This window comes from Lissotriton helveticus, chromosome 5_1 (assembly GCF_964261635.1).
Source record: "Lissotriton helveticus chromosome 5_1, aLisHel1.1, whole genome shotgun sequence".
Lineage (NCBI taxonomy): Eukaryota > Metazoa > Chordata > Amphibia > Caudata > Salamandridae > Lissotriton > Lissotriton helveticus.
This window is the reverse complement of record NC_136065.1, coordinates 1,090,838,688-1,090,851,040: the sequence shown is the minus strand read 5'-3', so window position 1 is coordinate 1,090,851,040 and position 12,353 is coordinate 1,090,838,688. Positions and strand designations below refer to the sequence as shown.

At 46.3% G+C, this 12,353-nt stretch overlaps 1 protein-coding gene across 10 annotated transcripts in view; it reads left to right on the top strand.

Annotated features, from left to right (window-relative positions):
• Positions 1 to 12,353, top strand: part of NT5C2 (5'-nucleotidase, cytosolic II) — a 509,579-nt gene that overhangs the window by 387,185 nt on the left and 110,041 nt on the right. For all 10 annotated transcript variants that reach the window (XM_078643682.1, XM_078643688.1, XM_078643683.1 and 7 more), the window contains 2 exons: positions 7,524 to 7,577; positions 10,213 to 10,296. In XM_078643682.1, the coding sequence (XP_078499808.1) occupies positions 7,524 to 7,577; positions 10,213 to 10,296 (138 nt within the window). The remainder of the gene's footprint in view (positions 1 to 7,523; positions 7,578 to 10,212; positions 10,297 to 12,353) is intronic.

The window sequence follows — 12,353 nt, the reverse complement described above, 5'->3', positions numbered from 1 at the left end:
GGGGAAAAATGACGCGAGGCAGCCCAAGATCACTTTTGAACAAAAGCGCCCTAACAAACAAAATTCGGCGGACCAAGATGCGGACACGTCCGTGTCACAGGGTGCCGATGCGGACGTGGACTTCGGGGCACTGATGATGGAAGTCCGGGCGAGCCTGAAAAGCATTGACACTAAACTGGATGCAATGTGCTCACAACTGGAATCGGTTAAAACCAAAGTGGATGCCCATGAAACGAGGCTGGATTGCTTGGAGAACAGGCAAACTGAGTGCTGCGAATTTCAGCAACAAACTAAGCAGCACATCACTAATATCGAAAAGGAACTGGAATCCCTGCGAGCCAAGACGGACGATTTGGAGGCGCGCTCCAGGAGGTCAAATATTCGCATTACGGGAATTCCTGAGACAGACAACACTGGCAAGATGGAGGTGTTTGTGGCGGATCTCCTCCATGAACTCTTCGACCCGCACCTCTCACAGGTATTCACGGTTGAAAGAGCGCACAGATCGCTTGGGAAGGTACCGGCGCCGGGCACACCGCCCCGTCCCATTCTTGCTAAACTGCTTAACTTTCAGGACAGGGACCTCATCCTACGCCTCGCTAGGGAGAAGGGTAGGATCACGCATAAAGGGAACAATATCTCATTTTACCCTGACTTTACCCCCCTGGTCCAAGCGGCTCGAAAGGAGTTCCTGCCAGCTAAGAAAATACTGATGCAAGCTAACATCAAATACGCACTCTTGTATCCAGCTATACTGGAGGTAGTTCATGAACACACCACACACTTTTTTACAGATGCTAAATCCGCGCTGAAGTTTGCAAAACACATTGGCGGGCCTGGGGCGAGGCGTAAGTCGCCGAGACTGGAAAATGACTCTGACTGACTTAAGTGATAATGATTAATATGTTAGCGTTGGTTAAACTGTGGCGCTATCTATTTCCTTTCTAAAGTCTAGCTTAACCAATCTAGTCCCCATCGCTCACTCTATTGCCATGTGTACCTTACCTGGAGAGGAGGGTGGGTTCCGAAATGCTGCCCTGTTGCATGGATGAAACTGCTGGTACGCACATTTTTTCTAGTGTTCTGCTGAGCGATCATGTAACGGCCCTATGTAATGTTGACCGTTTGGGTCATGGAGAATCTGACTTGAATGTAGCCACCCTGTGAAAACGGGGGTGTAAGCCTGGAGCACCACGCCTCACGGGGTGTCTCCCACTGTTTGAGTGTCTAGTTTGTCGACACGATATGGGTTTCTGTAGTTGGGCTTTATCACAACCTGATTGGGGGGTTGGTGAGGGTGGAGGGTGGCGGGGGGGGTTGAATTGTTTGCTGATTGTTCGAAGTTGGTGCTATAGAGGATACTGTCAGACGGATGATTCACATGCAATATTGCTATACTCAAATTGGGCTGAGGCGGTTGGTGGGGCGGGGGCGGGTATCGGACTGACACTTGCTGTTCTAAATGTAATGCGACATGGGGAGTGTTAAGCTGTGGACTTGGAACATTAGAAGTTTGGGGGATCATAAGAAAGCCAGATTGATGCATGGCATGCTTGCTAGACATAATGTCGACATATGTTTTTTGCAGGAGACTCATGTAAATTCCACTCCTTCGATTAGATTGAAGCACTCGAGATGGTCACAGGTGTATTCTGCGATTTATTCCAACTATGCTAGAGGTGTAGCAATACTCATTCGCAGAGGCCTAGACTGGCAAGAACATGACATTATACTGGATGGGGAGGGCAGATATGTAATTGCGCATGGTTCACTACAAGGCAGACCACTAATACTTGCGGCCATTTATGGCCCGAATGTAGATGACCCAGAGTTTTTTTAGAAATGTCTGGGCCCGGATCATGCTGTTGGATTGTTCGCAAATTGTCCTAGGGGGTGATTTTAATGTTCCACTTAACGATGCTTTAGACCGTAGAGGTGTGGGCAGACCTACACACACTGGAGCTCGACAGTCAATTCTAGATGTGATGGAGGAGGGGTTGTTGTCTGACGTGTGGAGGGCTAGGCACCCAGTTGACGCAGTGGGTACGTGCATAACCAGCCATCATGCAGCCTGGTCCCGCCTAGATTACTGGCTGGTGTCGCCTGCCGTGGCATCGTGGATGCTTGACACGTCCATACAAGCTAGATCTCTCTCTGACCATGCCCCCTGCCTGTTGGAATTGAGGATACCCGGGGTCCCTAAACGAGCGTTTGCTTGGCGCCTGCCCCCCCATGCTCTCACGGACACTGTTTTTACAGAGGAAATTCGAGCAGATATTGTGCACTATTTTGAAGAAAATGAGGGTTCGGCATCCACGGTGGCTACGGTGTGGGACACTTTTAAGGCGGTAATCCGCGGCCAATGTATTGCTAGGCAAGCCGGGGTGTTACGAGCTATACGTCTATCTTTGACTCAACTTGAATCGGAGCTACGGGAGCTGGACCTGGCATTCTGCCGGGATCCTTCTCCGGAAACGGCAGGTCAAATGAAAGCCAAATTGCTCGCCTTTAGGGAGGAAGCTCAACGGGAGGTCGCCTTCCTGGGGAAGCAGGCTGAGGCCCGTAGATACGGTGAAGGGGACAGGCCGAGCAGGACTCTGGCGCGAATGATAGCTCCTCACACACACTCTCACTACATACACTCTGTCAAGAATGGTGAAGGGAAGATGATTGTTGGCCAGGAAGAAGTACTGGAAACATTTGCTGCATTCTACAAGTCCCTATACACCTCCAGACAACCCACAGTACCTGAATCCCTGGAAGACTTCCTAGACTCCATCGCCATTGTTTGGTTTAATGACTTTCACCGCCAATATATGGATGTCCCCATCACTGTCCAGGATATAGCTCAGGTGATTAAAAGCATGCCTGCGAGCAAGGCCCCAGGCCCAGATGGCCTGACTACGGCCTTTTATAAGACATACGCCGAGGAATTGGCCCCCAAACTCCACTCAGTCTTTGTTGAGGCTCTAGAGTTAGGCTCCCTGCCTGAGTCAATGCGCGAAGCTTTAATTATAACACTGCTCAAACCAGATAAGGACTGCCAGGTCCTCGACTCATACCGACCCCTCTCCTTAATCAATGTTGATGCAAAGATATATGCTAAGATCATTGCGGACAGGCTACAGCCTTTGTTGCCGATGGTAGCACTCCCAGATCAATCTGGCTTTATACCTGGCCGAGCGACGTCCCATAACCTCAGGACGATATTTTCCATTCTGCACTACTTGCATCCCTCTATACAGGCTGCAGTTGTGTTTTTGGATGCTACCAAAGCATTTGATTCACTCGAATGGCCCTTCCTCTTTAGGATTTTGGGTAGGATGGGGTTCAGTCCCCTCTTCATAAACTTGATTAAGTTGCTGTACGTCGCACCTAGAGCTCGAGTTAGCGTGAATGGGCTTATCTCACAGTCATTTGCCATATCCCGCGGGACCAGACAGGGCTGTCCTTTATCCCCGCTGCTATTTGCGATAGCGATGGAGCCCCTTGCCGCTCGGATTCGACAGCACCACACAGCGAGGGGGATAGGATTCAGTTCACGGAGCCTGCTGATGTCCTTGTACGCTGATGATGTCACGCTGTATGTTCTCAATCCTGCTGTAAATCTAAACCCCCTATTGCGTGAATTTGTTCGCTTTGAGGGCCTGGCTGGGATATCCATTAACTGGTCGAAGTCTGTAGTTTTTCCTCTCACTGATGCCACGCGAGAGACGTCCTCTGATTACCCACTGCGCTGGGAATTGGATGCAGTAAAATACCTGGGGGTTTGGATAAGCCGTGATTTGCAGGAGTTGTGGTCTCTCAACTTTGGAAGAGCAGTAGACTGGCTGGAGGGAAAGGTGGAAATATGGAACAAACTACCCTTATCGTTGGTCGCGAGGATAGCTCTGGCGAAAATGGTTGTCCTCCCCAAATTTCTATATTTATTTGTCAATATTCCCCTACCACTGATGGCACATTTTCATGCACGGGTGCGATGACTATTGCTGGCGCTTGTGTGGGCTGGTGGCCAGGCGAGAACGTCTTGGGCGCTGCTTACGCTCCCGCTGCGGCAGGGCGGCCTGGGGGCTCCTGACATGAAACTATACTCATTGTGTGCGCAGGCGCAGTTCTTGCACTTCCGGGCTTTTCCTACCCCCTACCAGCCGCATGTTGCGGTAGAGATGGCTGCGGCGGCCCCATCCCCTCTGAACGTGGCGATCTATGGCAAGGTGTCTCGCCCTTCGAAAGACGTAGACACGGTGGAAATGCTTCGCTGGACGTGGCGGGAATTGCGAAACAGAGCCAGACTCCCCCTACTGTATGCGCCAGCGATCCCGCTGCGAGGCAACCCTATGATACCCTGCTTGTGTGACAGTGGTGGCACCATTACGCTTCGAGGGCAGACACTACACACATTTGCTGACCTTTACCCTGATGGCACCTTTCGGGACCTGGGTTTATGCGAGGAGGGACACCCAGAATCATTTTCTGACTTATTTTTGTACCACTCACTAAAGGCGTCCTGTAAGGCGCTGTGGCCCCAGTTCCCCGATGAGCCGCCGCAGTTCATAGCTCTTCAGAATTTACTTTCGAAACCCTCCCCCAAAAAGCTTGTGTCCCGCTTGTACAACTGTATGCAGGACCAATCCCCCATCATAGTGCCTTCTTCAATGCAGGCGTGGAATGCAGACCTGGAGGATCCCCTGACAGAGGAACAGTGGGAATTCTGCTGCGGGCAACTTACGATGTTATCGCCCAATTACAGGCTAAGATTAGTACATTTTAAGTTTCTGCACAGATACTACCGCACGCCGATATCGCTCCACCGCATGGGTCTTAGGGAGGACTCTGAGTGTTGGAAATGCGGCTGCGAGAATGCCTCTTTTATACATGTGGCATGGAGCTGCCCTAAACTAGAGGAGTACTGGCTGGACATCTTCACTGCTATTAACCAGATACTTCACAGGTCAGACACACCGTCCCCGCTCCTGGGGCTACTGGGTTGGGTTCATAACACATTGCCCACACACAGGAAGTTACATGCGCTACTGCTCCTTTATGCCAAGAGACAGGTGGCGGTGCACTGGGGTCGGCGAGCCCTGCCTTCGTTTGCTGCATGGGTTCGGGATGTGACGTACGGCAACACACAGCTTGAGCGCTACTGGGAAACGATGCCTACCGCTTCCAGGCCTAGAGACATCTGGGAGCCCTTCACGCAGTGGACGCGTGAGCGTGCATCCTCCCCTGACTCTGCACAATCGTTACCAGGCGCGATATCTGATGATATGAGATGATCCCACTCTATCCTGCACCTGTATTCCGCTGCGGCGATGCGCCATGGGTGGTGGCTGCATTTTATGTGAGCGCTCTAGATATGATGGGGTTCTGCGTGTGGCTTTGCGCCTGTACATGTGCAGGTTCTGTTCTGCCTCTCCCGGAATCTGTGCCTTCTCCCCCCCAGCACGAGTAGACCTCTCTCCTTCCCTCGCGCAGACATGGTCCCCTTTGCTACAGGGACTTCTGCTGATGCCAGTGCGTTCGCTCTGTAACGCCCCGCCCAAAGACATTGATCCTTCCTTACAACCGACCTTATGCCCGTTTGTGGTTTTTCTCCTCTGCACCAGAGTTAGGTTCTGTTGTTGTTTTTCTTTTTTGGGGAGTGGGTGGGGGAGGGGGGAGGGGGGGGGGAAATGGTTGGTAGACATTGCTTGATTTGAAATGTGTGCTTTCTGCTCCTGGGGCATTCGTATTTGTACAGTTAATCTGTTCTCCTTTCCTTGCCAATTGATCGCTGCATGTCTATTTACCAGAAAATTGTAAGCACTATTGATTTTTTACTGTTGCATACGTTCACTGTCGGTGTGCCTGGGATGCTACTGCTGTTCGTCCATTGCATGCTGTTTACTATGTCACATCCCTTATGACGTTATACGATTTGATAGCGGCCAGCCCCAGGGTTGTCGGCGTGACGCTGTGTAACTGCACTATGTTCTCAATAAATACTTTAAAAAAAAAAAAAAAAAGTATGTATACTTGCAAGTGAGTCACAACTGATTTTAGCTTTGAGAAGCAACTTTTTCTTTGTCACTACGGGGTCTTGTTAGCTTAGAATGACATAAGCATCAATATTGCATTCTTTTCCACTTTATTCTTATCTTTCGTCACCTTCAAAAATTGGTACATGATTTTTCTTTCTTCACGGTCATGAAAGTTATCAATGATGATAGTGTGAGCAAACTGGTGAGTACCAACCAGCAGCACCCTTGGCGATGCTTACGTGAGGTGCTTTCTGACCTCATACATACTTTTGTCTGGTTCACCTCATGAGATAATGTGTTAGGTGGTGTATTGACAAACCCTTTATATTGAACACTGGAAACTAAGTATGACTGGCATTTTGATGAGGCCAGCTTCTAGGCAGAGATAGTTTCAGACTGCCCCTGGTGATCTTATAAAGGGACAGTGTTTACTCATAATCAGGTCTTTTCTATTATGGTTCACTGAGTGGAGGGCGACCTGGTTATTTTTCCCTATTTTGCGCCCCTTTGTTGATGATAAACTTCTTTACACACCTGGATGCATGCGTGTGGAGAAATATCCCACACAGGCACGTGGTAGGTGGTAGAATGTTGAGGATGTCTGTCACTTTTAGACACATTCATTTTACTCACTGTCACAAGATGGATTGTTCATGGAGACAACTGGGGAGCCCTCCTAACTCCCCATCATAAGACGACAGAGCTGGTAAACAGGCAGAGAGCAAAGGATAGTTGGAAACATGAGACTGGGCCACTCCTATCCAGTACCTCTTCAGGTGAAGTTCGCACATCAAATGGGCTGGCTTAGAGAGAACCGCAACATTGAATACCGGGTGACCATCATGTAGTTCTCTAAAGCAGATACTCTCACAATAGTCCACAGAAACACCAGCAGGCACAGTACCTGCTTTCTTGTTCTAGACCAACTGTCTCCTTTTCACATCCCACCTAGATACTTCTCAGGAGAGGGTGGAAGAACTATTAATGTATTCCTGATACATCTCAGGAATTCTGAGTATAGATCAGTCATCATGTATATGATAGTTCATGACCAAGAGCTATTACGTATAATAACATGAAATAAATTGTTGCTCTTAGATACTCAATTTCTCGTAGACTGTTTTTTCTCTGAACTCGAATTTTAGTTCTCAAAACAAATATGTTTCACATGTGAGATTGGGGATTAACAATTTGGTAATGTGTATGATGTTGCTTGTTCTGCCTCCCATTTACATACTTTCTCATTTACTATCTTAGCATATTAGGTTTGTGTTTTTTTTGTTGATTATTCATGCGATGCCTCGTGTTTTATTAAGCACAAACGGCTGGTAATTAAAGAAAAAAACACTTCATGCATATTGTATTACTTTTCAAATCATTTCTGTTTTCCTTAATAAAACTAGCCGTGTAGCTTAATAGACATGTGTAACTGGTGCAAATACAAGCATTCAACAGCCAATATGCTTTGAACTGCATAAACATGTTTTGTTTCCATTTTAGGGATCCCTCAAGGAAAAAACTGTCGAAAATTTGGAGAAGTATGTGGTGAAAGATGTAAGTGGAGACATTCATGCCTAGCAGTGATGCACAAATGACACTTGGTTAACTATTGAACATCATATCTCATTTCTATTGGGCTATGTGGGATTTTCAGTCATTCAGTGATCACTTTGATAGTTTGCATTTTGGATACAAAATGATTGAATAAGAAGACATTATTAAGATGTGCAAATGCATTCTCAAGTTGAGTCTTAGAAATGAGCTAAAGGGAAATACATCTTTCTACACAAGTTGTTGCTGAATTTCAGAAGTGACTCCTAAAATAAATTATAACTATGTCTCTTTGGTAGAGCTACACCATGCATTTCTATTATAAAAGCACCTTTCTGTTTCATGCGTTAACCTGTATGTATGTCTTATAAGTACTGCAACTCAAAGGACGAGGGCCGGATGACCTAAGCTCAGTAATACTCTGGATTTAAATTAAATATGCCTTCTCTTTGGTCATTTCTGTTCTTAGCAAGGCAGATGCTTCCCCTGAACTGGACGTCTTCACTCAGCAGACTGTATCACTGTGTCTCCAGAGCCATATTCGGAGGCTGAATGACCTTCTTTCTGATGAGAAAGTCTTTGCCCATCAGCTTCTTAGCTAGTTTCAGTCCAAACCATTTGCATAAATGCTCTGTTAGGCAGGACTGTCTACGTAATTGAGGCTTTCTCTACACAGTAACAAGTACTGAATATTCCCGAGGGATTTTGCTACCCAAACCTTTATACAACAATCACCTGCACTTTTTAATCCCTTTATGGCATTCCTGTTAGCTATCTCTTGGAAAAAAAATAACGGGCCATATGCTTAGAGATCTTGGTTCAACTAGAGTACAGGAAAATTAGGAATCCCCTAGGCGCTTGACTGGATCCCGAAAACCTATTTGCAGTAGTTCCTACACACCATCAGGGGGCGCCATTGACCTCTGTCACTACTCCATCCATCTCTGGATGTAACAACACAACACAGAACTGAATATAGGCACAACCCCTGCGTGCTGATATCAGGTTTTTTTTGCCGTGCTCTACGTTGTGGATCAGTAGTTTAGCTCCTTCATTTTTCTGCATTGTATTGCATTTGTGGGCCGTTTCTAGAGCCACTTCCGATCTCCATCCGCAGTTACATACAAGAGAAAGTTGAGGGACAAATCAGAGAGAAAGCACAAGTCATTACTTGGTTCTTCACCCTCTCGACCTGCCCATTTAAGGGAGAGGCAACATTTTCGGTGCTCCAAAGGCCCGACTGCAGCTATGACACCGATTCAGACAAAATGCAAGTCCTTGAATCCATCCTGGGCAATCATCAACTTCTCAGCATTCACAGAGAACAAACTGCTGCTTTCCAAGACAGATCAGGGACCCCATGGTGCTCCTTTGGGTCTCATGGACGGCCTTGAGTTGGACTTACGCTAGCAGGTCCCTCCGCACTGCTAACTGACACTATTACACCCATACTTCCATTGCTGGGCCACACTTTGAGCGCATTGCTGCACACGCGCTCGTGATTCTTTAATGGCACTGGCGCTAGCAGGGTGGTCTGCATAGATGCCAGGGTTTGCCATATGACGTATTCTTCTATAAGTAAGGCACAACCTCAGTATGAGGTTAACTCTCCCCCTGTCCCATTGCATCAGACACAGTGTTACAGGAGGTTGGAAGCACTCTTTGGCTCATATTTTGAGCCTATTTAAGCCATGGAACATGTTCCTCACAATAAATATGAAGATGAGAATGCTTAAAATGTACTTCCCTCTCAAAACATGTTGCTCGCCTATGTTTAGATTTACAGAATTCCAGGTTCTTACAAACTTTCCCTGGTTATGCCCAACTGGTTAAAATGCCCTTCCATGCCCCAGAATTGAAAAATAAAATGGTAATAAAGTTGGTTTATTACCATTTTATTTTTCAGGATAACCCCGTCCTGACGCGAGTGTCAGCACGGAGCCTCTATTGAGTGACAGCAGCTGGGAGGAGGGTGGGCTGCCTCTGCACTTTTCAAACTGTGCATGTCTTTTTGGCCGACCGTTTTGCTAGGGCCAGACAGATGTGCACACTTTCAAACCTCTAACCCAGCTGTCTTAAGACAGCTAGGTTAGAGTAAGTGCAGGGCTCCAGCCTCCTTGGGAGCGGCAAGTGAGGCCGCTCCCTCCAATCCGTGTGCTGCTCTCACAGAAAGAGAGCTGCACCAGGATTGGTTAAGGCACTTCTCAAGGGTTCGCGCTCCAGGAGAAAGTTGTGCAGCGAGGATAGAGTCCGAGTCGGACGTGTCTCAGGTAAGTATTTTCACCCACCACCCATTTGCCCAATCCACCATTCCCTATAGATGCCAGCCGCCACTGGTGAGATTACCACAACCGTCAAGAGGGAAATTAGCAGAAAAGCCTCGGACAATAAGATTCTACAAGTGTTTTGTCCAAAAGTGATTACATTAAAATAGACCAAATTGTAAAGCTTGCATTGAACAATGAATTCATTTTTAAACAGATGAGGTTGTAATGTAGGATTATGTTTAAAATGTGTCTTCTTTTCAAGCCAAACATGAAAGCACTTTACACATACCATAATGTTACTTGTATGCTATTTAGTATATTACATGAATGACTGCATTAAGAAGGACTAATGCTCTTTTAACATCCTTTAGCAAAAACTGCCTCTACTGCTGAGTCGGATGAATGAGGTTGGAAAGGTGTTTCTTGCCACGAACAGTGATTATAAATATACACAGGTGAGTACTTTGACTACGATTGTTACATTTCTGTTTCGAAGTATGCTGTTGATTTAATACTAGACTTATTAAAATAGAAAGTAAGTTTGACTTCCACTGTATTCAAATATTGCAAGATAAATGCTACATCAAACATTCCCTTTTTTTTACCTATGCAAATCAGTCTTCGTCTCTGCTTATCAGAAAGGTTAACAATTAGAATACAGTGTAGTTTTCATTTGCTTATGACCTACCTCTAGCACACCTGATCGTCCAGTCTTTAGCATAAGCAATGCCCTAGCATCTTAACTGGCTTCCTTGCTTAAGGTGGGAGCACTTGGTGGCTAAAACAAAACCTGTAATCAGCACCTGCAGTTTTCATAATTGGCTTTTATGTGCTAAAAAATTAATCCCCGAATTTTTAGAATAAAAGTTGTGTATTTTTTTTAAACATATTTTTTACACTTCGAGAACATACAATAAACATCCAATATACAAATAATAGGTCACAATGAATAGGTCAGTTCTGCAGGATCTAATGTTCTTTTTCACAACCATTGTAAGACATGCAAAAAAGGTGATAAAAAGCCCCGAGTCTTCCTGCGACTTAAACACAACTCAACCAAATCTAACCCCAAATTAGATGGCATAGGTCTAACTATTGTTACACCTACACCTATTATTACATCAATTCCACATTCCAGCCATCAATATTAAGACATAAATGCTGAGTGGCAGTAGCATATAGTGACACATACGTTAGGAGAAACTATTAACTAAGTCCCATTTACAGCAAGCTCTTGGTGTTTCAATCACATATTGGGGTTTGTTGTCTTTATGATTATCCAATTCAATTAATATGGCCTCCCATGTTGAATTTGCATCCGCTTGTCCCATTCGGTTGCTCCACATGCTTAGAGCTGTACAGTTGTACATCCAACCAAACCCATCTATGGCGATCATTCACCCAGTCTATAAACCTATGTGCTGATGCAGTCTGCTAGGACTTAGCAGTTCTTTGCTTGTTAAGCAATAGTACTAGCTTTATAAACCTGCTCTCCTGTCACTTTCTCGTCAAGAGAGTCAGCAGCACTAGCGGACACAGTGCAGGCGAGGCAGACACGTCTTGCCCATTAGCACTGATATACTATTATTAATCTGTATTTTGAAAAGTTGGGTTATCTGGCATCCCCCAAACACATATGGCTGAAGACCGAATCCTCTGGCAGCATCAGTGACAACATCCTGAGTAGGAACCATATAGTAATTCTGGACGGGGTATTGGATTGGATTGACATTTATAGAGCTCACGAATGCCGAAGCGTCTTGGTGCTGGGTTGAGAGAGAGAGGGGGAGGACCAATGTTCACAAAACCGACACGTTAGGTCTTAGGGAACATCCAAGTTTTTATTTGCTTCCTGATCACTGTCCTATTTGGTTGAAGTCTGACTGTGATAGGTAGTTGGTTCCACAGCCTAACCACACAATGAGATAAACTCTTACCACCCCATCTGGCTCTACGGACTTTCGTGGCAGAAATGAGGCCACAATTGGCTGATCTAAGACTTCTTGTGGGGGGCGTAGCAGTGGAAGATTTTACAAGTAGCCGCGCCGCAGCATTTTGCATATACTGCAATTTAGACTTCTGTGCGTTGGCCATGCCCAAAAATAAGGCATTGTAGTAGTCTAGCCGGGATAAAACTAGCACCACTATCACAGTTTTCCTTAATTCCAATGGAATAAAAGGAAGCACCTTCCTGAGTAACTTGAAGATGGAGAAGCAGGTGGAGGTAACACGGTTAATCTGAGCCGCAAAGCCCAGTTGTTCATTGACTATGAACCCCAAGTACTTAACTTTAGAGGTTAGTATAGGACATATGCCAGCCTCTGTTGGCCACCAGGTAGGGTCCCACAGGGACGGGCCGCCACTAAACTCCATCACCTCCGTCTTATCCGTATTTATTTTCCGATAGTGGTTACTCATCCAGCTCATGATGTGAGTCAGACATGCATGGAAGCTCGCAGCCGCAAACGCCACCTGATGAGATACAGAGATGATGATCTGTGTGTCGTCTGCA